This window comes from Melanotaenia boesemani, chromosome 20 (genome assembly GCF_017639745.1).
Source record: "Melanotaenia boesemani isolate fMelBoe1 chromosome 20, fMelBoe1.pri, whole genome shotgun sequence".
NCBI classification, from domain to species: domain Eukaryota; kingdom Metazoa; phylum Chordata; class Actinopteri; order Atheriniformes; family Melanotaeniidae; genus Melanotaenia; species Melanotaenia boesemani.
The window spans coordinates 15,452,763-15,480,747 of record NC_055701.1 but is presented as its reverse complement, the minus strand read 5'-3'; the positions used below and the strand labels follow the sequence as shown (position 1 = coordinate 15,480,747).

Here is a 27,985-nt window from a genome sequence, read left to right as displayed (position 1 = left end):
AATAATGATCAACTTTTTGCATCTTCTGTCTGTATTGTGACAAAGGGAAGACTTTTGAGCTCATAGCCATGGCAAAGTTGCAAAATTCCACTTATTAACTCAGGCTCGTATTTAGAAACAGTTTGTACTTTTTCACTCTCTCAGAATGGTGCCTAGTCTTAGTAAAGCGGTATTTATTGCCCAACAAATATGAGAAGATAACACAGGCCAACTATTGACACATGCAGAAATTCTGATGCAGAAAGACAACATGCATAATGGGTTTTTTCCATTTCCTTTCTATTACAAATGAAATACAATTTAAATCTGCAGACTCATGTTGGATTGTTGTCATATCTAATACAATTAAAAAAAAATCAATTAAGCTACCTGTTTATTAGACTTGACAAATGGTGCTTTGCAAAATCACAATAGTTCCATACACATACCTAGTTTCTCCACGAGTTTGAGCATTACTCCACCAATGTGGATTTCCCCGGTGACTCTCAGAGAAACGTCCCTGTGGAGGTCGGTAACATGCATCTTCAACTCCCATGTCCCGTCGGCATAGCAGCCATCGGGCATCCGGATCCCGTCCAGTGCCATCCTGCCATACAGAGCCAAAATCAGGTGGTGAAAAGGTGGTCAAACTTATGTCACATTGCACTGAGAATAAATGTTTAAAAGCCTTTGAGATTAAATATTGTGAGGTTGAACCCATTTGTATTCAAAGAATTACACATGTATTTCCTCTTGAAGTTCAGAAAGTAATTTAGCTAGTATCTCACATTTCCTTCACTATAATAAATTATTTTTACCAGTAATCTTTAACACTACTCTGCCAGACAGAACAGTAGATCATACATACAAAATGACAAATATATCACAGAATTTCATTATTCTTTGAATAAAAAGATGTTACTTGACTGCCACTTTCAGTTTTTGAAAATGTTTTAAAAGCAAACTATGAGGCCTGATTTAATATAGAACATTCTGTATACTTATAATCTTGTAAAACGTGGTGAATGATGATATTAACCAGTTCTTCCAACAATGCCACGCTGTGATAGTTCTGCTGCAGTGGTGACAGTTGTGGTGACAGCATGTTGAGAATATTTCACCCTCAAGCATAATTTAGGGAAGGTAAGAAGAACAAAGTGGAGTGTGTTTGCATTTCTGTGCTTCTCTACGTCCTCAGAGCGAATACAACGCGCTTTGTTGTGTGAAGACACCGACAGAAAAGTTACACCGTAGCTGAAATCTGTCATTCTTTGATCTGAGGTTGTCTGGTGGAGACTGGCCTGATGATCAAAACGGCCAATAAACACGACAGAACAAAGACTATCAGCCCACGAATACAAGTTCAGAAAAGACCTTTGGCAGCTGTTATCTACGAGAATGTGGCGGTTCACCTGTTAAAAATAACGGTAAAGGCAGTCTTACAAATAGGCTGAGGGGTTAATTACGTAAGCACAGCCCTTCCAACAACTCCCCGGCTGCGTGCACATTTTACTCAGCCGTTAGCTAAAAGATTAAGTTCGTTATAAAGAATTGAAGAATGGAAAACCTAAAATAAACACAACAAAAAGGTGAAAGGAGTTGATAACAAAAGTTTAAGTTAATTGTAACAAAAGCTGCGCGACAACAAAAAAGCCTTTTCATATTTCACAGCGCCGAACGAACAGAGCTTTGAGGACGAACATTTAAATGTGTACTCACCTTCACAAAGACGAAAAAACACTAAAACAGTCGACTACACAGCACAAAACAAGTCTTCTCTCTCTAAATCATGTATGTAGTCTAGTTTAGGTGATAAAACAGAAATAAATCCCCGAAGAACTCGCTGAAGAAGTGAAGTATCCCAAACAGTTTTCCAACAGGCTTCGGCTTAATGGAGTCCAGCCCTCCTCCCTCTTTCTCCCTCCCTCTTTCCAGCAGCGGCCGGATAACGTCACTGCTCCAATCCCACTTTTCCTTTCATACTGGGAGCTTTCTGCTCGCCTACTGGTGAACCTGTCACCCCGACACAGTTTACAGTCGAGGCTTTCACAATATGAAATGATTTCATTTTCATATTTTATACACAATGAGACAATTTCTTGAAAAGTTCCTTTGTTTACTAATCCTTATTACAGACAGTAATTTGGTTAACTGGTTTAGGAACTGCAAATTCTTATTATATTATTATAACAATTATGAAGAAATACACATAAGTAAATGTCATAAGTATAAGAAAAAAATAATTCTTGAACCGTATTTACATAAAAATGAACACTATTACATTAATGAGGCAATGAAGCATAAATAAGTACAGAAGGTAGATGCACCTCACAAATAATCTAGAAGGTCCTTAAAACTGTTAGTAGCTACAATAAATAAGTAAATATGCAAAAATATAACTATGTAAACTACTTTATATTTTGTGTGGTGGTTTTACCACAAGAAATCCATAATAATTTATGATTAAGCAGAATTACAACTCCTATGGGCTACATCAGGTGCAAACAGCATACATAACAGGAAATACCAAGCTTTATTTTCACTTACTAATGGACTAATGTGCCAAAGAATATTTGCATAGTAAAGTAAATTAGATTATGAAATGTTTTGTCTGAGATGACACCCCCCACAGCAGGAAATTCAGCCACTTGAAGCAAAGTTAATGATAGGCAGGAAAGATCTCAAGATGCCTTTTATGGCAATAATGCTGCTGAGCTTTGCATCAGCGCCCAGGGACCTGTGGCTTTCTTGCTGTGAGTAACAGCACAATCTGACAATGAATATTAGACTCAATATGTGCAATATTAATATTTGGCCTTCATTTCTCCAAAAAAAGTGATGCTCTCATTTTTTTCCCTTCATCATATGTTACCTTTGTTATTGGATGAATGACCGAGTGGATTAGTCATTTCATTACGTCAGAAATGTGTTGGATTTATGAGGAGGCTTCAGACATCTAAAATCAAGTTTCCCATTAAAGCTTATTAACTAAGAGAAAATAATCTTGTTAAAATTTGCATCTCATGTTTTAAATCTTTGCACAAAATTAAGATAGTAATTAGACATGCCTGTAAATTATCAGCATCTGTATGGATCTTCAAGAAGTGAAGTTAACTTGTCTCAAAGCTACTGCTCGCGTCCTCTGTGCTGTAGATGAAAGATAGCATCTTACACACCAATCAAGTGATCGCACAAATCATAAGTTTGGGGGGAGGAAAATGGAGAAAAACAGCTGTTGCCTGTCTTTCCAAAAACAGCATCACAATACACACTCCACTCTACACACTCCAAGAGATCTGCAGTAAAGTCCCATGAATCATCTGTGTTTCTGGCCCAGTCTCCTGGTGAACTCACTGAGCTCCAATCCTCCAGCTCAGGAATCTGGGCCTTCAGACCACAGTCAGCATCAAAGCAATTTATAACCTCTCTCCCTGCTGCTCTGACCCCCTCGTCAGCGTCTGGCAGTCGACCCATTGCCTTTTATAGGCTGTGTTTTAATTGTAAAGTAAACATTTGAGTCAGATGCAAAGCAGGAGTCAGATAGGGAGCTGGCTTGGCTGCTGCTGATGTGGATGAAGATGGAGGAGGTGAAAAGAAAAGAAAAAGGTGGTGAAAAGGATGAAGCAGCTAAGATGTTGACCCACCCCCCCAAAAGTGTACACTAAACAGATGGTCACTTGGAGTCTTTGTTCCAGTATTATCAATAGCGTACTGACCTCTTCTGGTCGCATACAGAACAGCATGGCTTTATCCATTATGTATGAGTCACAATCTAACTGGTCCCATCTGTGAACTTCGACTTTGCAGATGTTAGATGTTGGTGAACTGCATTAAAAACCCAAGCAACCCATGTGGAAGTAAGGACTTCTAATGGATTATAATGCAGCCTATTCATAAACTACATGTAAACTTTGTTAGTCACTTCAGGGGTGTCTTGGAAAAAATCTGATCCCAATTTCAGATGATCAAGCAGTTCCATCGTCTTCCAAAACCAGACTGGACAAAAGCAACAAGACCATCTTCCTCCAGTGATTTCATCTTCTTCCCACACAACATATGATCCAGTTTCAATATTTTTTCCCCTGTTATCATGTGAAAACATGACAGACTGAGACATGATTGTATTCAAAAGAAAATGTTTTAATAAAAGGAAATAAATACAGTGCTTTGGATGGCAGTTAGAATCCATTACAGGCATGGGTTATTGCACAGCTCTAAGGAGAAATACTTCTAGAAATCTGTTCAAAGTTAGAGCAAGTGTTACCTGTTTAACATATTTAGGACATCCATAGCAACTGTTACTGCACATTTCTTCTTTTGCCCCTTGTCTGGATACATATGGATACAAGCCAAATGTAAACTCTTCATCAAATATTTTACAGAGCTGAATTGTAATCAATGATGGCTTCAATCTGGCATCAAACACGAGTGTTGAATCTAAAAAAAACATGTAACAGATATTTCCCTGATGCTTGTAGTGCCTTACCAAGAAAAATATTGACATAGGTCAAAATTAAATTCTCATATAATCAAAGCTTGTGTCTTCACAAAATGCTCTACAATGTTCTCCAGTATGCTTGCCATTTTTAAGCAAGTAGAATTCACACATTTGAAAATCTGTGCTTACATCAAAAACAGCTAGAATGGAAAATGTGCTCATTTCCCAGACAGATGGTTTGGAAACAAATGATGGTAGGAACATTGTCACAATGGTATGACCACACTCTTATAGTACACATTTGCTGTGTCTGAATTTACAATGCATGACTGAATGATGCAGGGGGCAACAGTGAAACTGTATTTTCTATTTTATAATCACTTCCTGCATCTTTTCCTGTAATACAACACTCGTGCAGCATAATTATGAATATATAACCAACAAAGGGCTGTTTTCAGTTAAGCTTCTGTGCAATTCACTGCTGATGAACATGCCAGATCCACCAAATCAAACATAGAAACACTCCCACATCACTCTGCCTTTATCCTAGCTTCGGTTCTACTTCCTGGTTACCCATCAGGTCAATTTTCCAAGGCAGACTGGTTTTAGAGTAGGCCTTTGTAAAGATAACAGACATTAAACAATAAACTGATTTCATTTTGTGGTGGACCATAGAAAAACAGCTTTTATGTGGTACGATATAGCTCTAACCAATTAAAATATGCTCTTTGATAACTTTGATATTATAGCAAGCTGTCCAAATTAAGTTTGACACTGGGAGTTTACAAGTCTGTTGCATGTAAATCAATAAGTATTCATCTGAGGACAGTTATTTCTTCACCCATAGTACATGTTTTTAAAGTGTGTTATTTAGCAGAATACAAAGACTCTAAGATGTGTGTTGGCACGCAGCACCATTTATTTTGTTCCAACATTCATTTTCTATTGACTTGAAACCATGCTAAGTGAGTAAACATTCTCATTCCTGCAGAAAGTTTTAGTGGGACTTAAAATATGAACTGCATTGATTTAGTCACATAAGCTCCTTCTAACCTGAGACTGAAATCACTTGGGTGGGTGGGTGGTTGAGGGGAGGGATTTACTGTCTCCAATTAGCGTCAATTAACCAGTCAAGAAGAATTGCATAACTGCAGGTTTTCAAGAACAAAGTCTTTTACACAAATACATAGACAAGCCTTGCCCATAAGGGAAAAGTGCAACTTGGTCACAAAAAGGTAAAAAGATGCAAATAATCATTGTGTGCAAATGCCCCCCCCCCCCCCCTCCCCCTCCCCCCCCAAAAAAAAAGTTTTATTATCCTCTCAATACATTTTCACAGGCTAATGATCAGCCTTATTCAGCATTAATAAAGCAGCTAACAAACTAGAGACATAAATGTTATTTGGCCACAAGTTTGAATCCCAATTTCCCTGCAATGAGAACCACGTATATGACTACAATAGTTTGAAAATAACTATGAAAAATATTTCCTCTTCTTTTTTTCTTTGAGAAAAAAAACCCACATCCAGTAGATTTCTTAGACATCAATATAAGAATCAAAAAACAAACCAAACAGAAACAAAACTATCATGATTGTATTGTATTATATTGTAAATTCCATCATTCATCCAAGATTTGTTTATGATATGGATTCATAAACCGTAAGAAAATAACTATCTGGTCATGCTTAAGAGCACTGATCTGTCTGTTAAAGCTCCACATGGTACACACCTTTGTAAGTAACATTCGTGATTCTAATGGGGTTTTTTTTTACTATGGCTGTAATTTTAGGAAGCCAAGTTTCTGCCAAGTTTCTTAAAAAAAACATTTTAATTACCCATGTAAAAGAGAAAACCAGTGCTTCATTTGGTACCAGTTTCATTTGGTTTATATCTACTTCAGAAATGAACAGTTAGGGGTAAAAACGCTGGAATTCATATTGCCATTGCATTACTTAAAGGGTGATGCACTTTGTACTATTACATTTTTTGAATGTGCAAAAACTAAATATTAACATCTATTCTATATGAATAACATTGTTTGGCTGATTTCAAAAGGCATTGAATTTCTTTTTTAGCATCAGGTTTTAGACATTAAGAAGCTAAATGTTAAAAGAAAAACCTCTATTGTCAAATAAACTCCATTTCTTTCATCTTCATGAAGAGAGAAAAACAACAACAAAACAGACATGGAGGTTACAACCTCAATGGCTGAATCAGGCAAATGTGTCACAAGGCTCCAGACTTGGTGTCTGAGAGAGTAGCTGGATTTAAGCACTGATAACAACAAACCTACGGACACATAATCACAAAGCTGCAGCTGTTGGGTAGAAAACCCTTATACATCAGAGCCAAACTCTTCTTCCACAACTATATCTTATGTTTGTGATCATACTAGCAAAGGTTGCACCTCCCTGGCGGTTCCTGGTCCAATTACTGTCACCCTTTGGTGTGCAATTGTGCACAAGCTTACAAGAGGCAAAAAAGAACATCTTCAAATGAGGTTTTGAGTCAGTTTCTTAGTATTTTTCAAATGTGAAAAAAAAAAACTTAATTAGAAATAAAGGAAAAACATAATTAGACTTTAGATGTTTTTGAAGATGATAAACTATTGTACATAGTCACTTCTTTTGTTTGTTTTGTCTAAAATATCACAAATGCCTTCAGTGTTTTAAGATGCCTTTCAGGTGTTTATTTTGTAACAAATGTGCTGCTTCAGTCTGGCTCTGAAGTCTCCTCCACTGGATCAGAGGATGTCGACTTCTGCTCATATATGAAGGTCAACAAGAAGAGTGCTATATCGTGAGAGCACCAGTAGCCTGTGTGTGATGTAACTGCTGACCAATAGCGACTCTCTACCAGACCTTCCCGGAGTTCAAAGTCGATGCGTCTCTCGAGCTCCACTGCAAGACAAAAAAAAGAGTTTTGTGTCTATAAATTGGAAACTAAAAAGTTACAATCAGCTTTCCTACAAACAAAAATGTATCGGTGATTATTTACTGTTTTATAGGTGAGCAAACTCACATGATGTTTCACTACTGGGGGAGGTGGGTCGAATCATGCTGGACAGACCATAGGCTGACTGGCTTTCTGTACGCTTCTGCTCCTCTTCTTCAGCATTTGCCCCTCCGTCAGATCCTAAGGACACTGAAGGCTGGCTGTTTGAGCGGGAAAAACGTGAAAAGAGGATGCCTCCTATTCCCTTTCCTATGCTTGCTGCACCTATAGGAAGAGGTGAAAGGCAACAAAACTTAAAAGTGGTCAAACAATTTCTAATAACGAAAAATGTAAAAAAAAAATAAAAAAAAAAGAAAAATTAAAAGAATGAAACAAGATAAGATTGTATTTATACCCAATAATTAATTAAAACTAATTGCATAATAAACTGTATTCTACTACAGGGGGCGTTCTTGCCACATGGTGGCAATGTTGACTCATGACTGGAGAAAGGGAAAAAAAAAAAAAGACCTCACAAATAAATTGGAATTTATTTGTGCAGTATAGATTTCAACTGAAGAAATCTTTAATGTCTTTCTGAATTTTCTTGATGTCACATGAGGTAGGAGCAATCAGCCACTAAAATTATTCACACTTTTATCATTCCTTTTTGAATCCTTGTTAACTCTCTGGATGCTTCAAAGTATTCCTACAAGGTCATATGATCTGGAATAAAGTGAGGAACAAATTAAACAAACTGCTGTCAAGATGAGTGAAGCAATTCATGCTGTGCAAGTCTTCAGAGTAAGGGAAATGGTAAATTACCAAGTATGCTGGCCTTGCCCAGACTGGTAATAGACTCTCCATAGGCCTTGCGTGGTAGGACAGGCGAAGTACTCGGGCTGGGGATGCTCTCAGTGTCTGATGTTGGATCTTTGACAGGGTTGAGAAAAGTAGGCCGGATTTCATCGTAGGGTGTAGGGTTAGTGGCGCTACACCTGGTGAACAAAGCAATCCCAACATACTCAGATCATAAACAATAAAATATTATTGTGTGCACACAAGGAATGACATCAAGTGTGCTAAGACTGAACTAATTACCAGTGTATCTGAACAGGTGCAATGTTGCTGTAGTGTTTGAGGATGAGGGGCTCCAGTCTGTAAGCCTAAAGAAAGCAGTAAAACTTAAGTTAACTTAAGTTGATGCATACTGTCAGTTCACACATCTCACAGTTCCTGTATAATCTGTAAAGATGGATGATCAGGGAGAACTTACCACGGGATCCGTGGGATGGAAGACGTTAAAAAGCCGCTTGCAGATGGAGGTGGGTAAAATGTGGTCCTGGTGGCAGCTGGTACCTGGGCGGATCCCCCTCAAGGCCAAGAACACTGCCAGAGGAGAACCCATGCAGAAGAAGTTCTCTACCTGTGAGATAAAAGGTGCAAAGATAATAAGTAATAATTAAAGCCGCAAGCGGCATCCATCGGGTCCGAGCTGCCTGGACCCCGCCACCCGATGTCGCCATGACAACAGGTGGTGTAATGCGTTAAGGACCCAACGTGTGTGAATACTGTCAAGTTTGGTGCAGTTCCCATTTATTCCTGTGGAGATATAAGCAAACCGTGTTTCATGGCGAGAAGGCGTTTTCCGTCGGTTGCCACGGTTACACGCTTTTTCCTATTAGAAAGATTTGAGGAGCGTTTGGTCCCCAACTTGTCAGGAAGCTTCCCACCAAGTTTGGAGTCACTCGCACGAATCGCCTCAGACTAGTTCGTTCAAATGGTAGTGAGATCCAAGATGGGGGGCACCCCGTTGCCATGGCAACAGGTGTTTGATTGACTTCTTTGCTGGACTTGGGGTGTCACACGTATGAATCCTGTGAACTTTGGTGGAGATCCCACGTATTCCTGTGGAGATATAAGCAAACCGTGTTTCATGGCGAGGGCATTTTTCCGTCGGTTGCCACGGTTACACGCTTTCTCCTATTAGAAAGTTTTGAATAGCATTTGTTCCCCAACTTGTCAGGAAGGTTCCCACCAAGTTTGGAGTCGGTCGCACGAATCCCCTCAGACTAGTTCGTTCAAATGGCAGTGAAATCCAAGATGGCGGGCACGCCGTTGTCATGGCAACAGGTATTTAATAGACTTCTTTGCTGGACTTGGGGTGTGACACATATGAATACTGTCAAGTTTGGTGCAGATCCCATGTATTTATAAGGAGATATGAGCAATCCGTGTTTCATGGCGAGAAGGTCATTTTCCGTCGGTTGCCACGGTTACACGCTTTTTCCTATTACAAAGATTTGAGGAGCGTTTGGTCCCCAACCTGTCAGGAAGCTTCCCACCAAGTTTGGAGTCAGTCGCACGAATCCCCTCAGACTAGTTCGTTCAAATACGACGTGTGTAAAGTGCAAAAAATGGCAAAAAAATGGCCGCACACGCCAAGATGGCGGGCACCCCGTTGCCATGGCAACATGTTTTCAATTGACTTTTCTGCTCAACTTGGGGTGTTACACGTGTGTGCCAAGTTTCGTCTTCCTACGTTGAAGTAGACGTTGGGGTCCCCATTCATTTTGGGGTATTTTTTTTTCCTAGGGGGCGCTGTTGAGGCAATTTTGCATTGATGTGTATGCGGACCTTAGCATATCGAAATTTTCGCCAGGCTTGACGGGTGTGCCAAGTTTCACAACTTTTCATGGGTGTTTAGGGGGTCATATTTGGGCTCAAAGTTCTTAGAAGGAGAAGAACAATAAACATTTCAACCACAATAGGGCCTTGCCATACTTTGTATGGCTCGGACCCTAATTATCCCCATGGAGGACTTCAGCATTGACCTTGTCTTTATTCAGTAGAACAACATGAGCGTCAACATTACAGAGGATAAGGGCTTATTCATTTCTGTTTTGCTTTCTTATATGTACACTAGTGATTTCCAAGAAGAAATACCTTTCCGTGATACAAAACATCAACACTTAGCAACTCACCTTGAATTTGAGTGCTGGGGGGGCTGAGGGCTTAGATGCCTCCAGTGTGACAAGTTGATTTTCCAGCTCTCGCATCCTACCCCCAAAAAAGAAACAGAAATCAACGTCTTATAGCATACTAGGAAAAGAAAATATTAATTACTACGCCATCTACATTAGTTTATATTACAAACTAATTTAATAAGATGCACAGACTGTTTATCATAAAGTCAGTCAACAATTTGTGTACCACTGAGATTAATAGTTTATTTACTTAATTTTTTAAACTTGTCCTGTCCAGCATCATAGCAAGCAGAATGGTGGTCTGGCTGCTGTGTTGTGTCAAACAGATTTGCTTTGCCAAGAGGCGCTTTATAGACATAAAGCCCTGTCTTGATCATTTAAGTATTAGTCTTTATTTTTAAATCTGTCTATAAAAAGAGACAAGCTGTCAAAAGACAAATAGTTTAGTTTCTGATTTATATAGTGGCTTTAAAAATCTTTTCCCCTTCATGTGATCATGGGGCCTAAGAATACCCTACAGCCCACATAAAAAACATGTGCCACCTAAAACTGAAGCATGAGATGAGCAGCTGGTAGAATAAGTTGTATTGTCTTTAAAACAGTTTTAAATTAGGAAACATACAATTTATATTGGTTGTTTATTCACAATTAAAAATATTACAAGTAAATTAATGTAGTTCAACTGAAAACATCTATCCATTTGACAATCTGCTTTTAAATTTTGCCCTTTTGAGCTAAAATAACATCAACCCACACAAGAAATTATGCCTCAGCTTTTCCTGGGACCCTAACTGTTTTCTCCTAAGGTTTCCACCCCAAATCCCTGAGGATCTTTATAGACATACAGCTATACCCACCAAGTCCCTAAGAGTCACTGGCTTACACTGAAAATCTCCTACCTATTCCTTGTGAGCCTTAGCTGCTCTAAAAGTTGCCTCTCCTCATAAGACATCCAACGCAAGTCCAATTCTTCTTCCACAGCACAATGCTCCTGCATACAAAAGCGTACGGGGTCCCATCCTGTTACGATGTCATAGGTGATGACACAGCCGAGGGAGTGAGACACGATGGACACTTTGCCGCCCTTTTCCTCAAACTCAGGGTTCCGTGAACAGAAGAGTGAGTACAGTTTGTTCAGCTCCTGTGTGAGACCTTTGGTAATCTGAAGAGGGGAAAGGAAGGACTAATTTGAAAACACGAAGGCTACGAAAGATTTCAAAAAGCTTCTCAATGTGCATGACTCTCACTTCATCTCGGTAAAGAGGGCTGTTATAGTACATGATGTCCATGGCACTGCTGTTAAGAAGGTCTCTCAGTCCTCTCACTTTGTCTGGTGTGATCGAGTCGACTGTATCTAAAGAAACACACCCATAGTAAAAGAATACACTTTTCAATAACTATTGGTCTGCATGCATCCAAGCAATAAATAAGCATTTGCAGAAGTAAATAAATAACATATACCTCCATCCAATGTGAGTTTGGAACGCCACTCGACAGGAAGAAATTCCACATGTTCATCATTGTGCTCTGAAAAGTGCTTCTCCTCCATCTTTCTCACACCCTCCCTCAACCTAAACAGACAATTAAAGAAGATGTAGTCTAACATGGCATGCAAATACCTGTATTACTAAAGTGTGCAAGTGAAGAATGACATCCATTTTTCTGATAACCAATGCAGCAGCTTCTATTCTGTAACACTGTAAACAATGACTTCACTGCTAGCAGTCCTGCATGAGACTGTGAGGTTGCAGGACATACTAAATATGCAAAGAGAGAGGGGGCTAGGGAGCTCTTGATATATGTAAATGTAGGCTATGTTTTGTAGGTTAATGGTCTGTAAATGAGGCGCCTGATGCACCTTTTGACAAGACCATCCAATATCTGCATGTGGTCCATTGCACGCACACACTTTCAGTGCTGCACCCACAATGCTGTAGGTCGAGTTGGACACTAGTGAGACATAATAATGTCCTTAGCTCCAAAAATCTACTTTTGCTGCTAAAACTGAAACACAGAGCTTAAATGAATCAAGGCTAAAATACAACAACAATCAAGTAACAGGCTAGACATGTTAGGTTGATCTTTCCTCTTGGCTGAGGAACGTGTGTGCTGTAATCCACAGGAAGAGTCCGGCTTAACATGTTCTGCAGGTGAACTTGGTCCACTTTAACCACTTAGTTACCTAAGCTGGTTCAATGATCAAGCGCCGACTTTGTGGCACAGATACACACACACACATGGCTTTGGTCTGTACAGTCTGTACTATCTCTTGCACTGGCAACACAAGGTTCATGGACTGAAGCCAGTAGATCTGTCCCATTTCAAGAGCCAAAATTAATCACATAAGAGATAGAAGTATACAATAATGTCCTATAATTGTATCTTTCTCCAAAAATATCAACTTTTGACAGGTTTCTTAGTCAACACATGAAAACTGTACTGTTGATGAAAAATAAATTCAGTGGGAGAATAAAAAGAGTGAGCAAGCTGGATTAGGTCAGGCATATACACCATATGCCGACTTTGTGGGATATCTTTTTTTTTTTTTTTTTTAAAGCTGAGCTCTCACCTGGTGTCCATAAAATAAAGCAGAAACCCAGATCATTTTTAAATGGTCATCTAGCTTAACTAACCTGAACACAATGATGCCGAGTAATAAAGCATCCCACATTTCTTCTTGTGACTCTGGGTGTCTGCTAGTTCATATAAAATAAGTGGAGTTGACAGAAAAAGATCAATCACCTATTACGTGTAGGCTGAAAAGCAACATCGCGGCTGCAGTGTAAGTAGGTAGGAAAGGCGACAAAATGCAGGCAATGTGAATATGTCAGTTATATGGCCGATCACCATCACTGACTTCTCATTAAAGCACGAGTAGATACAACTGTGTATCTTCTCAGATGAGTGTGTTGCAGGTGTATTCTTGAGAGAGATTCAGACTTAAGTCTGTCAGATACAACACTGGCTGTTTTAACTGGTCTTTGCACAGAATAATGAGCAATCATCAATGTGAATCAAATCAGTCAGATTTAATATAAATGTCCAAGTTAATTTTCTGCCATCCAGACTCTGAAAATTTTAATAAAAAGGATTTAATTTGTCCAGTGATGTTAATTTTTATTTTTTTAATATGAAAGTAAGGACCTCATTTGATACAATCTGGCAAGTTTGTTTAACACATACATATATTGTGTAAACCATTTACAGTTTAGCGATCACTGTAAAAATAATTAATCTACATGTACAGGAAAGTGGTACTTTTACATGTGTTGATCCCCCATGTCAGAATCCACCTGTTTGTTGTCCGGGTAATACAACCCAGTAAAAAGTAAACCCGTTTCAAGATACAGAAAATCCACAGCTGAACTTGAACTTATTTCTTCAAGTTACTTCAATAGGCCAATAATCCACTAATCCTGCTTTGTGGTATAGGTCCCAGATAAAATGAAAATAAATGAAACGCTGTTTTGGTTTTGTTTCATCTGTATGGTTGACTGCACAGGTATGAAACATGAAAGGATAACACGGTCAAAGCTGATTGTAGGTACAGATTTGAACACCATGTAATTACTGCAGACTACAGGATCTTTGTAAAGTTGCAGTTAAATATGCTATGTAGCATGTATACTGCACTACTTGTAAACAGGCAGCTTTTGTAAAGCATTTCCCTTGTGTTTTCTGCACTTGTATCATAATGGACAAATCATGAAGATAGCAAGTGAGGATAAAAAGAGTGTGAAAACAGAGGAGGGGAGACAAAGAAAAAAAGACTGCAGGTGAAACATTATTGTTATACTGTAACTGTGGGCGGCTTTGGCTGAACAAAAAGCGAAAACAATGAATTCTTGATGTAGTAATATGATGCTTGATTTCTCAAGCTTTAAGAAAACACTACTTTTACACAAGAGTATTTAGATAGTCTTTCACTATACTCTCAGTGAACAAGCTACTTGCAGAACTGGAATTAGTGCTGAAGAAAAATGCTATGTAGAAAACAACTTCCCTGGCAGTTTAACACCTAAAACCACTTACCAGAGAAAAAATAACAGAAGTTGTGTAAGGAGGCCATGTAAACAAGCACAAGGAGCAATCTATGGCGCAGTTCATAACCTTATAAAGTTGTAAGATATGATCATGCCCTGTGTCTGTAAGACTGATATAAAATAAAAAGAAGTTGAAACGGTGACAGAATGAGAAGTGTGAGAAACAGACTGTGTCGTGAAAAGAGCAGAAAACAGACAGATATTCTTTTTTAAGCCTGACCTGGCCTAATTTCAACTTCTACAGCAAAAAAAAGTTTAACTGCTGTTACTCTAAGAGATTAAGAAAAATCCATACAACTAAATTTAATTTTAAACCAGTGCGTCAAAACATGCAACTCACATTCCAGTATTTTTAATAATGCGTCCCTGGTCCATTTTCTGTCCAATTCCATGCACCACAAAAACAATGTGTGTCGTCTGAGGGGGTCTGTCCTCAGGTGAGGCCTCCTCAACATAACCCCGATGGAGCCGCGTTCCACTGCTTGAGGCTGTAACAAGGAGTGAAGACAGGGGGCTGGATCTTTATTTTATAGAAGTGTGTAAGTGGCTTATCATTGAAAATAAACTATGTTATTAAATTAATAAACTAAAAAACACACAAACAAACAAACTCTTTAATCTCTGGAAGGCTACAAATAGCTGCATGACGGTATTAAAGGAACTGTTCTGAGTCCAAAGAGGTCAGTAGGTGAAACAGGTAGTCCTGCTGTGACAGTGGCCTGATAGTATGTGGCAGCCCTTAGAATGTGCCTGCGGGGCTGAGTGTGTGTCCTTACTTAAAACCTTTAATCCCGTCATGTGCTAAACAGAGAGGTGATGGGAACCAATGAACTATCTGCATAAGACATATTCCTTTACAGAGCATTTAGTCATCAGGGAAGACTGGCATGACCAGCAAAAGCTCCCTTCTCTTACAATCTGCAAGCACAAGATAGAAATGCCGCAGAGTTTTGAGATTGTAGAGCAGATAACATTTGACCAGAGGTCAAACTGCATTTGCCATCTTTTAACTTACACTCAAACATGAGTCCTGAATATGACAAGAAAAATGTCTGTAAATGGTTGATAATACCAGGTGATTTGGTACGGCAAATGTAATGAATTAGTCCTTTAAATGCACTGAAAAGTAGGTGCAAAGACTATTACTCTGTGACAGAGTACCTGTACTCTGTACATATACTGAAAAGAGTGGTGGCTCGATCCTTGCTTCCCCAGACTACATGTTGTTGATGTTGAAGTCTCTTTAAACAAGATACTGAACTGAATTTGACATAATACACTATTCATATATTCGTGCAGTTGCTGATTTCACATTTAGTGTGTTTGTAGTGAAAGCTACATACAGCTACCCCTCAAAGCACAGTTTGACATTTAAAAATTATGGTTCTTTCATAATAGGTTTCAAACTATCAAATAAGTGGTTACCTACCTTTGGAAAAGCCCAGTTTCTGAGTGACAGTGCGGGCAATTTTGGAAGTGGTAGCATCGCTGTAGAGGTAGACCTCATCCACACTGTGCCAATCCACGTGTGTCCGACTCAGCTTCAGACTGTGGATGGCTGCAGGGGGGCAATGAGAGAAGAGTGAGTAAATGAATAAATAGAGAAGGAGGAGAGGATGGGCTTGGCAAGGGATTATAGGAAATTAGGTAAAAAGAAGGGAAGGGAATATCCGGTAGCAGGTGGAAGGACAAAGTCTCAATGTTACACACTGCCTAGCCAAAAAAAAGTTTCCACCAGAAAAAAAAAGGTCACACTAATATTTAGTTTGACCGCTTTAGCCTTGATCATGGCTCACATTCGCTGTGGCGTTGTTTCAATAAGCTTCTGCAATGTCACAAGATTTGGTTCCATCAAGTGTTGCATTAAAGTTTCACCAAGATGTTGTATTGATTATGGGAGAGTCCGACCACTGTGCAAAGCCTTCACAAAGATTCTCATTGGGGTTCAGGTCTGGTATCTGTGGTGTGTGGAAATAATGCCTCATGATCCCTGAACCACTCTTTCACAATTACAGCCCGATGAATCCTGGCATCGTCATCTTAGAATATGGCTGTGCCATCAGGGAAGAAAAAACATCCATTAAGTAATAACCTGATCATTCAGTATATTCAACTGACCTCTTCGGGAACATAATGTTGCTGAACCTGACCTGACCAACTGCAGCAACCCCAGATCATAGGCTTCCTCCTACAGGCTTGTACAGTAGGCACTAGGCATGATGGCTGCATTATTTCATCTGCCTCTCTTCTTACCCTGATGCTGCCATCACTCAGGAAAAGGGCAAATCTGGACTCATCAGACCACATGACCTTCCTTTGCTCCAGAGTTCAATCTTAATGCTCCTTTAATTTAAGCTTTTTTCTCTGGTTAGCATCACTGATTGATGGTTTTCTTTTGGCTACACAGCTGTTCAGCCCCAATCTCTTGAGTACTCTTCACATTTTTCACGTGGAAATGTTCTTACTTTCACTATTAAACACAGTCCTGAGTTCTACTGTTGTTTTTTTTTTTTAAAGCATCTGATGTCACCAAACATTTAAATGATTGCTGATCACAATCATTCAGGAATTTTTTCCAACCACAGTTCTTCCTCTGAGACAATGGTTCCCACTATCCCTCCAGTTTATGATAATGTGATGGACTCTGCTTGATGCCGATGATTTGACCCCTTCTTAAACAGACTAACATCTTTTCCATGACCACAGGATCTGTCTTTCCACATGGATGTTTAAGAAATGAGAAGCTATTCTTTGCTCGTACCTATTTGCTTAGTTAAATCCAGGTGGCACCTTTTTTTTGTCTAGGCAGTGTATAAACAGTTGAAATGACAAATTATAGGAACTATTAAGATGAAAAGAGACTACTTATAATTTTAAAAGTGGTACAAAACAGCAAACATCTACAATTATCTATTCAAACAGCTCAATCAATTGCAGTCTGTAGCATTGATCTGCAAAGAGAAAAAACACATCACACATGTTTGAATATTTCAGCTCTTGCTTGTCGTCCTGCTAATGTATAATCCAATTAAAGGCACTTTATGTACTTGCATCTACAAATAATTGCATTTATCTTTCTTTTTTTTTAATCACCAGGTTTTTACCTCAGTGTGATGCAGTGACTAAGGCAAGTAAGAGCAGGGGTATGGCTAGAGAGGACACCATTTGACACCTACAAAAGCAAAGAGCAATAAATGAAAGTGGTTGACTTAAGAGAGTTATTTATAGCTCTGCTGTATGTCCTTTAAATGTCCTATTCAGTTAAGTTCATCTGGATGAAATAGTTGAAGGAGTTGGCAATGGTTCAGTGTGCAGTCATGGCTGTTTGTAAAGCTTTGAACCAAACTGAAAATTGAGAAACTGTTGAGAACAGGAAACAGTTGTTTTAAAAATTAAAAAATTAAATTCTCTCTCTTCTTTTTTAATAATGTTAAACAGTGAATCAATTTGAACTGAGCTTGTGTGTATGTGTCACACAGTGAAATAAACCTCATATGTTGAGTGGCGAGAAAATTTCCGTTTTAGACAGTTTGAGTATTGGGCAATAACAACAGTTACTACTCCAAAGCCAAAAGATGTTTACTCTGAGTTTCATCTGTGTGAAGATGAATTGCTGCCTGTAAGAGATTAAAACAAGTAGAATACAACTACCATCACTAATCAAGAATGAAGTCCATGAACCTGTTAGGTGAAGTTTTTTGGTTAACCTAGACAAGTTATCGGTCACACATTTCCATTTCTCTTTGCAGACTGTCAAATGAAATCACTTCACAGCAAAGGAAACACACTTATCCTATTATCACCATGTTAGAAAACACTAACCCAACAGCAGTAACAATAAGCTCTTCTAAAAGAGCCTTTCACCATCTTGTATAACTTCATCTCAAGCAGTTAAAAGTGGCCATCTTTCCTCATGCATCACTTTCACTAAAAGTTCAAGATATGGGGGAAAGAAGGTGTCATTATTCACCCTACTTTGTACAGTGCTGTACAAGGTAGGGTAAGGCCACTTTAAACTATTGAGGTTTATCAGTAGATTAATCAATGGAATATCAAGAGTTATTGGTCCAACTGAAACAGAAACTATTTTGAACATTGAAATGATGATTAGGGGTGGTGAAGGAACACTTCCAGTTTTACAATGAAATACAGTGTATTCTGCATTGTAAAGGGAAAAGGTAAGTAGGGATGCAGAGCTAAATTAAGAGGAAATGGCTGGCAACTAGAGTTTAGGGAACTACTTTAATAGCAAAACTACACAATCTTAGGAACACGGGAAGAGCACGAAAAACAAAGAATAGAAGAGGCAACAGTTAAGAGCCGAAATTAATAGAAAGATTATGTGCTATTAAGGCTAGGACAAATTAAAAAAAACCTGAGATGTGGGACAATGAAGGGGTGAAGAACATGACCAAGCTGTGTTTTTTTCAAGCTAACTAACAGTGATACTAACTTAGGACAATGGTGTGCCAAATGTAATTGTTAAATTCCCTTCATAGCATGATCTCACAGGAAAACAGAATGTATGTTTAAAGTGTATTCTAATACTAAAAAAAAACTTGTCTACACTAAAGTTTACTTTACACATTAGGCTCAAGGACCACTTGAACTGACTACACGATGAGGATGCAGGCACTGACACTTTTCTATTCAGTATATCTAGAACTAGGACACTGATGGACCTCAAACTGAGTGAATGTATAAAACCCATTAGGGACTATGAAGCAATACAATGGCTTCTCTGTGTGGCTCTTCAATTGTGCTTGGCTCTCAACAGAGAGCCTTGTTCAGAAAGCTCTCTGTTGAGCTGGTGATGGTGGTTCATTAAAGTTGTAGCTTATACTGCCAGAAAGTACAAGACAGAATAAGGAATGAGAGAGAAGTGAGGGAAAGATTTGGGAAGTTAAAAAAATAAATTAATAAATTAAGGAAAAAGCAGCGAAGCATGGTGGATTTTTTGAGGATCAACTTTTCATCCCAAATTTAGAGGTTAAAGGGTTCTTGCCTTGCAGTTGAGTGAGCCTTGTTGTCTACTCACTATACCAGCAACGAGATGCATAGGATTCCTCAAAAAGCATCAACAGTGGTACCAAACTCTGGGTCACAGCACAAAAAGGAAGTTCTAGCAACTAGGCCCAGTTAAAGCTGCAATGGAAAACTGAGAAAACAGCCTAAATCCATTTTAATAAAACCATTTCTAACTGAGCCTAGGTCTAGTTCTAAATGTGTGATTTTAAAGGTTTAAACCACAAAAGAAAGGAAAATCTAGTCCCCTGGAGACCCAGAATCTACAAGGAGAAGTTACAAGCTAATAGAACTAACACAACAGAACAGGAAACTTAGTATTTTACAGTACCTTGGCAGCGTTTGCGCTTGTGACATGTAGTTTTAGCACTCGTCTGATATCCACTCCATTTGAACAGAAAAGGGAGGTAGAAAGGGGGCAGGTGGGAGAGAACTAACAACCAACAGAGAGTGAGTAATGACAGATACCTCGGTGTCACTCACATAGACTTGCTGTCATTAATCTCAAACATGCCAGTCTATCAAGTAGCACTTAAATTAGATTACTACTTCAACAAGGACAGAATGTGTGTCTTTGTCACAACTTGTAATAAGAAAGGATTAAAGTTAGGATAAATCCACAATACACAATGACACACTGTCTGGTATAGACCTTAGATGGCTGAGGCCACATGTGGTTTGCACCCAGAGTTCCACAGAACTGATGTCTATCGAAGTAATTACTCCAACTATTTACTTTTTATTTAAGTTAAAAACCTGTGTATTTCTTGTATTAGAGATATGGTTTGAGCTGTGCAAAAGATAACCCTTGTAAATATCTTACAACATTTGGTTAAATAAAATGTAATATTGCACATACTTGGAGATGCTTAAAGGCCCATTTATGCTTGTCACAGAAGATGGACAGTTTCATCCGTTTCCTGCATTTTTTACGCACGAATTTGGTCTGTTTTCGGGGGGCTTGATTGACGCAGCAAATAGATTCATTGCCACTGGAAACCGCGGGGCAGTGTTGAGCTGTGTAGCTAACATGTGACCAGCAAAAGGAACAAATGAGAGAAGAGGAGGAACCAAAAGAAACTGTAGAGATGGTGGTAGTTTTTGAAGAAAGGCTGTGAGTGTGTTGGGAAGTTACAAACAACTTTATAGCGGTGCATTACCGTCACCAACCGGTGTCCGAACCTGACGTCAGAATGCTGAAGTGAACTCTGAACTAAGCACGGCCCACTAATGGATGCACTGGCTTAACCATGACAACGTAAAAGACGAATGGAAGTATGAAGGGCGGCGACGTATGACAATGCTTGAAATGGACGTACCTATGACGTACTTCAAGGAGCATAAATGGGCCTTAAGTGAGAAGATGGTGCAGCCTTATTGTTAGTGGCTTATCACTAAATCAAATACATAAAAGGAAACAAATACATCCACCAGAAGATAAAATGTGCAAATTTATTTTATAAAATCAGCTTGGAAGCCTCCTAACATCATCTTTTAAATAATTACCAAAAAGTTACATAAAACCAGAAATTAAGTAAAACACTACCACATTAAATATGAGTCTCTGGTAGGAAGATGGTTAGAACTGACATTTGAAAAGGCCCTACTCAGAATTTGTTAATCAAAACTGTTAACTCTACAAGTCTCAGATTGGATTAAATCACTTAGTCCATGACTACACAGACATCTGACTTGCAAATGTCAGCAGTGCTTCCCCCAGCAGAAGTGAAAGGCCATGGAGAAGGAGAGAAGTGCTGAGTTTACAGTAAGTTTGTTTCCTCCAAGAGCCATTTGGGCATCACAGCACTGATGGATCCATTCAAAGTAAGTGCTTTGAAATCATCAGGATATCTATAATGCACAAATTTGGTATAAAGAGGTCAAAATGAACTCCATTACCTTAACTTGTGGTATCTCATAATGTGCAACTGTTCTTGTGGCATTTATTAAAATAGAAGGTCTCCTTTAGGGTGCATAAGAACCTATTGCCAAAGTAAGTAGTACACTGTCAACAATATATTTATAGACAAGTTCTTTTAAGCACGTGTTAGTCATCAATTATAAATGTGTTTCAACTGTTGTGTATATTGATGACTATGCAGCACACAAATGTGTGGGCCTTGCCTAAATCAACAATACTTTAATTATACAATGCTGACAGATGATGCAATGCCCAGCATATACGCTGGTCATCATTGATGTCTTTCAAGCATGAAAGATTGAGCCACACCCCATTTTTCCACTATTGCCTTCACGCTCTTTACACTCAACTTCATCCTTCTCTAGTACTTCTCTAACTAAATACACCCCTTTCCCCTACATCCTTCTGTACTCGGTGCTGCAGTAATTACATATAATATTTCCCACACTAAGGTTTAAAAGATTACAACAGTGCAATTATGCTAAGAATAATTTTGCTGACCAAATGTGGCCAAACTTCCCTCTAGCTCATATGATGGAAACTGCTCTTTGAAATATGCCAAAAGTTAGAATTTAAGAAAAGATAATTATTTCAAGCAAATAATAATCATACAATACAACCCCAATGCAAAAATAAAGTTTGGAGACTGTAGAATATCAATAAAACCCGAACACAATGGTTTGCAAATGTCATAAACCAACATTTCACTCACAAAAGAACATAGAAAACATGTCGAGTGTTGACAGTGAAGTCTTTCGTGATCTAAAGAAAGCTGTTGGCCAAGATAATGCCAAATTTGGATTTTTAATAAGGCATGAGTAATAACTTTGTTTATGCATTACAAAATTAACATGTTAATTCCACAGACTGTCTTTGCATTCACACCTTAATTTAGATAAAATTAAGGTATGAATGTTTGTTATGAAGAAAGTGACTGGCTTACTTAATAAAATTTATTTTATTTGAAAAATGTATATTATTTTTATAATAATATGGCAACCCCCTAAAATTATCTTGGGACCTAATGGGGGTCCCAACACCCAGTTTGAGTGAGGCTGAGTTAAGACTTGAATTTTCCATCATCAACTCTGTATAATGCCATCAAAAGATTCAGCAAATCTAGAGACATGTCTTTGTGCAAAGGGCACAGCTGCATTCTTAAATGCAATGTCTCTGATGGTATGGGGCTACAATAGTACCTTTGGAACTGAAACTTGCACATGTGGAAATGTACCATCGATGCTGAGAGTTACATACATGTTTCAAAGTGACATATGTTCCGATTTAGATTACATCTTTTTCAGGGAAGGTCTTCCATATTTCAGCAAGGTAATGCTAACCCCCAATCCTACATCGGACAAGACAGGGATAAAGTTCCTTTCACAGCAGTCCAGTAACTGATCTCCTCAGTTCCCAGACTTTTAAAGACAGCTGTTAAAAGAAGGTGAAATGCTGCACAATTGCAAACCCAACTCTTTCTAGACACTTGCTGTCACCAGTTCTGAAAAAAATCTCCAACTTTCAACATCTGATGCTTTTTAAATATTCTATTGTGAATAACATATTTGATTATAAGCTTGACAAATAATTACATCCTCATATGTAAATGTTAGTGTCCCAATTCTTTTGCAACTGAGGTTGTAAATACAGTATTATCAAATACTAATTTCTAAGAAATATTAAAGCTATTGTTTGGGAATTCATCATTGTAAGTTTGCAAAAGCTTTGAAATGAATCCTTATCTGCTCACACTGTACAGAAAACCTCCATTGATCATCAAATTAATAACCTTAAAATGGCCACTGTTCTTTCCTTTGCAGAATACACCAATTTTGGCTCCCTGCTTGTATGTATATTATTCACAAAGAATCAGCAGAAGCATGGCATCTGTACATGTTATGTCCCAGCAGCAGGCTCACATTAAGACATTATGCCTGCATAATGTTGGTGTGTCTCCTGTGTCTTCTGCTTCACTAACCTTTCGTCTCACCAAGCTACTGCGGCACGAGAAGCCAAGTGGGAAAAAGAGTAATGGTAGGTAGAGGAGACAGTGAGATAGCAGGAGGAATGTATGTAAGACTGTAGTGCACTCAAACTTAAAGCTTATGCTCAATATAGAGGCTGAAAGCAATCACAATGTTTATTCTGTGTAGAGGTTGATGTTTCCACTCCATTAGATATTAACAGGAAAGAACGGAAGAGCCGTAGGCTTTCGCAACATATACAGTTTACCTCACCCATACTTTACTTATTATGTCAACAAAGGGAGGAAGGATTTTTTAGTAAGTTCACTTGCAGTTTAGCTACTAGGCAAGTTAAGGTCATTTGATCTCCATCTTGCACAGTGAAGGGTGCCCATGCTTCATCACACACACCTAGCAAATTATCTACAAGCCCTCTGTGAATGGATATGGCAGTTTGTATTGGTTAAGATAATTTGATGGACATGTGTGCAAGTATTTATGAGAATGAGACGTGACTTTACTCTTTCCTTATAGATTCTGTAATTCAGTTTAAGAAATGCCGGTAGCTGCTAACAGTTGGAGCTATGAGTAAATAATAAAACAATGAGCATTCAAGGTAAACAGGACGAGCTTACTATAAACATTATTTTTTGCTCCATTGTTACTTTATTTGTAGGCCTTATGGGTCTTTCTGACTAGGGGGATTTGTATGTTCATGTGTCAACTACAGCCACTAAAAAGAAAAAAAAACAACCTAAGGCTTGGTGGAATCCAAGGCAAGCGGACCAATGGAGAATGGAGATTTGCAATTTCCACCAATAACCTGTTGTATTTCTTCAACCTTGATTTTTGAGTTACAGAAATAAACAGAACCATCATACAGCAGTTATTTTACTTTTCATGATATATTTTGTATGTTTAACCCAGTTGTTTTGAACGAAGACTACACTTATTTTAATCTATTTAACAGTTGCTGCGTCTTTCCTTTCTGTTTTTCTCTATTTATCTGCCACTTTCATACACCCACACATTCATCACCAGTGATAGTCCTGTCTTAAGGAGAGTGCTGAATCAAAGGGCCTCTTTCTTATTGCAGTTTACTGCTAGAGACTGCTGATTTCTCTTCAGCTAGCCCATCAGAAAGGAACGTGCTAGAATGTACAGCCTGCACCTGTTTTACACAGGAGGGATGACACAACAAAACCTGCACACATTTGAATGAAGGCACCTGCCACATTCATTTCTCTTGCCTGTAAACTGATACTACGGCAGGTTTGGCTGTAATCTAAAAATGACTTTTACGACTGAAAACTTTTCTTCCGGCTTTTTGTGTGAAGAAAGTGACTGGCTTAATTTTTAATGGAATTTGTATCTAATAAACTGAAAGAAAACGTACATCTCGACACTGCTCCAAAAAAGCCCAACAACTGAATGAAACCAGTGTACCATGGTATTTGCTTCAACCTTTAACCACAACAATGTACATATTCAAAATTTTGTTATTATCAAATTATGAACTTCAAAACAAATGGATGCTTCAGTGCTGTTTACGGCTGGTACAGTTCATGGATTTCTATATTAATGATATGTTGCCATAATTAAACTAAGAGCTACTAAACCCCTTCCCAGTACTCACCATCTTTGCTATCAACGGTCTTCACCACTAAATCCGTTTCAAAGGTGTCCTGTGTATGCTGCCCTCGGAAATGGTTCAGGTGTTCCTGCTCAATGAGATCACTCTCTTCTTCATCTAAAGGCAGCCAAGTACCATCAATGAACCACTGGCCTCTCATAACAGGAATATGGTCTTGTTCTGTAAGAAGGGTAGCAGTGATTCAGTTACATATGTATGAAAAATAACCTGAATGGATGGACATTTTTGACTCCAACTTATTTTTTGCTAGTGGTTTATGTGTTGGTAATAAAGATTTCAAATTTCATTTGATTTTGTGATGCTTATCTTAAGCAGAAGTCAAAGTCACAAAGCCAAAGTCTCTTTCAAAGAAGACACTCCTTTCTGAATGTGCTTTACTTGACGTACTAGAAAGATTTCCATATAACTAAATAAGTCTGACAAATCCAGGAGGACCAAGTCTCTGTTTAACTGAGATCAAGTGTGATTACAGTTTAGAGTGACATTATTAACATGATTCTGACATGATTCTCTGGGGGTTGAACAGGAGTATAATAGCAGAGCTTAAATTAGACACAGTGAAAAAGATAGGACCTTGCTGTGCAGTGAGACAGTCCATTGGACAAATATTAAAATACATTACAATTTCTTCTACGATAAGATTTAAATGTTATTCACTTAAGCACAAAAAGGACAGTGATACAGCATTACAGCTGATACTTTTCCACATGGTTCATATCTGCTCAGGAAAGATAAACTTGGAAACTTGGTTATTGACTATTTGGAAAAACAGACCCAATGTACACAATATCAGCTTTAAAAACTTTTACTCTTCGTTTCTGAACGTCAAAATGTCTTAACATTTTCTTGGATTTCATTATATCGGTCATCATATCATGATCTTTCATCTCGCCTCAACTTACATGTTTATGGGACCTTTTCAACTTGTCACTTATATTTATACTCTCCAAGATGTGCATTATTGTCATAGGTACCAACATGACATGTGCTAGAAATGGTATAAAACTGTTGATCTAAATGAATCATCGTGATGAACAGGAATTTGCTCATTGCTTGTGAACAAGCTATCTGTGTGATATCTGATATTATACTGCAGAGAATAATTGGGGCTTAGCATATAAATTAAACCAGTTATACTGAGGAATAATAAAATTTTATTGATTTTCTTAGGGATGAGGAAGAACAATTATACTTACGCTTCCAGTAGACAGGATAACATTCCCTCTCTTTTAAGTCAACCTCATAGAGACCACCACGAACACAAACTGGTTCTACGTTGATTTCAATGTTATGTGGGTCTCGTTCTTCAGATGACACAGTGGATGTGTCCAGAGACCCTCGGCCTTCGTCTACACTGCTGGTCCTAGTCTCTGGTACTGCTCCATTCAACCCTGGACTCTCTGGACCTTTACTGCTGCCATCCTCCTCACCACTGCTAACCCGGTATCGTAGTACACTAGGGTTCAGCTCGCAGTATTTCCTATACATTAGTTCAATTTTAAGTGAGTCATGTCCAAGGAAAGGTTTCCATGTTTTTTTGTCCTCTTTGTAAAACCACCGAACCTCCTCCGGAACTAGCTCTGTGACTACTTCGTTGAATCTATGTCTAGAGCTGTTGGATCTAGACCTTTTCCTCCTCTCGTACAACGGACCGGCGTTGTTCCCATCGTTGTCTCTGTACTCCAGTGAGCTGCTGTCGAGGTAGTTTCCTGGGGAACTCAGGTCCAATAACAAACCGTCCTGGGCGCCTTGGTGCCGGGTGTGTAAAAGCGGCAGGTGTCCGTCTAGCCCCGACTGGACTGAAGACATCCCTGCCTGCATCGAATCGTCCATAAAACTCATCTCGTGACAGCACGAAAAAACATCGCTTCCCAAAGCCCACTCCTTATTGTTACCAGTGCCAACGCTGACCGTTGGCCCTTTACTATCTGTGCTCAAGGAAGAGCCTAATGTGGAGGTGTTGGGTGTAATGTTAAAGCTGCTCATAACTATCAGAGCAGCACCACCTCGTCGGTCACTTTACCTTAGGAAAGGCATCATTTATAGGTACACAATAACTATTACGACTGTCGATAGCACTCAGTGCTAACGGTAACTTTAAAAAGTAAATAATGATAACGATAATAATAAATGACTAAATGAACGACGTACAGTCAACCCTCCGCCGCATTTCCAAGAGCGTACCGCGGCTGCTGACTTGCTAGCTAGCTTAGTGAGCTAATGAAGCCGGTTGGAGAACTACGACTGACGAGGACAGGCAAGCCTGTGTCGCAAAAACGGGCAAATCTTTGCACCTCGTCTCTTCACCTATATATACCTTATAAACCTTGGCGTAACTACTTTGCTGTCATCGAGTCGCCTAAGTCCGGTATGACAAAAGTAACGCAGCAGTCACCATTTGAGTGTTCCTGGTAGCTGTGGAATTTCAGACTCATCCGTTGACAAACAAATCTTGCATAGAGACAACTGTAGTGTGTTCAGCGTGACAGCTGACGCAACGATCACAAGTACATTTGTGAACGCGCACGTCGAAACTGCGCGATGATGACGACATCAACCCCCCCCCCATCCCGTCAGGTAATTCAACTGTAAAATTAAAATTGAACGCTAGGTGGAGACAAACTACTGTTAAATTCTGAATCGTGGTAAAATGGAGACTGCATGTAATCATGCAATTTCTTTTAAAAAATAACTGAATAACTCAGGTAATTGTGCCTCTATAAAAAGTTTACTTTTTTTTTTTATCAAATTTAATACATTTTTTATATTTGGAAATTTTTAAAAATTGTGCCATTAAATGGCATAGTATTTACTCAATATTATTTACACACATTTGCATACATTTCCAATAGACATTGTGTAATGCTGTAATCGGCTATATTTGTATTTTTGACATTTTCCGATCAATAGCCAATGTATTTAAATGATCATAAAACAATCCAAAATAATCTCAAATTATTATAAAAAAAAAGAAAAAAGAATAAATAAATAAATAAAAATTTGTCCAGGCTCACACAGAAATTGCAATGATATGGCTT

At 38.6% G+C, this 27,985-nt stretch overlaps 2 protein-coding genes across 6 annotated transcripts in view; both read right to left on the bottom strand.

The window, feature by feature from the left end:
- Positions 1–1,894, bottom strand: part of fermt2 (FERM domain containing kindlin 2) — a 42,474-nt gene extending 40,580 nt beyond the window's left edge. For 3 of the 4 annotated variants that reach the window (XM_041971675.1, XM_041971676.1, XM_041971677.1), the window contains exons 1-2: positions 1,699–1,894; positions 429–586 (exon numbers count right to left, since the gene is read on the bottom strand). In XM_041971675.1, coding sequence (XP_041827609.1) covers positions 429–585 — 157 coding nt within the window. In that variant the 5' untranslated portion in view covers position 586; positions 1,699–1,894. The remainder of the gene's footprint in view (positions 1–428; positions 587–1,698) is intronic. The other variant, XM_041971678.1, reaches the window with a different exon arrangement.
- A 2,204-nt stretch (positions 1,895–4,098) lies between these two features.
- ddhd1a (DDHD domain containing 1a) lies at positions 4,099–27,428 on the bottom strand. 2 transcript variants are annotated; one of them, XM_041971720.1, is made up of 14 exons: positions 26,144–27,428; positions 24,930–25,106; positions 19,740–19,841; positions 15,813–15,941; positions 14,724–14,871; positions 11,802–11,911; positions 11,588–11,694; positions 11,240–11,502; positions 10,338–10,413; positions 8,630–8,779; positions 8,455–8,519; positions 8,179–8,351; positions 7,441–7,638; positions 4,099–7,319 (listed from the first exon to the last, which is right to left on the bottom strand). In XM_041971720.1, exons 1-14 carry the CDS (start codon positions 26,931–26,933, stop codon positions 7,132–7,134), a joined length of 2,676 nt encoding a protein of 891 aa, XP_041827654.1. In that variant the 5' UTR covers positions 26,934–27,428; the 3' UTR covers positions 4,099–7,131. The 2 variants fall into 2 exon arrangements, with proteins under 2 accessions (XP_041827654.1, XP_041827655.1); XM_041971721.1 differs by lacking the exon at positions 19,740–19,841.
- Between the last annotated feature and the right edge of the window lie 557 nt (positions 27,429–27,985).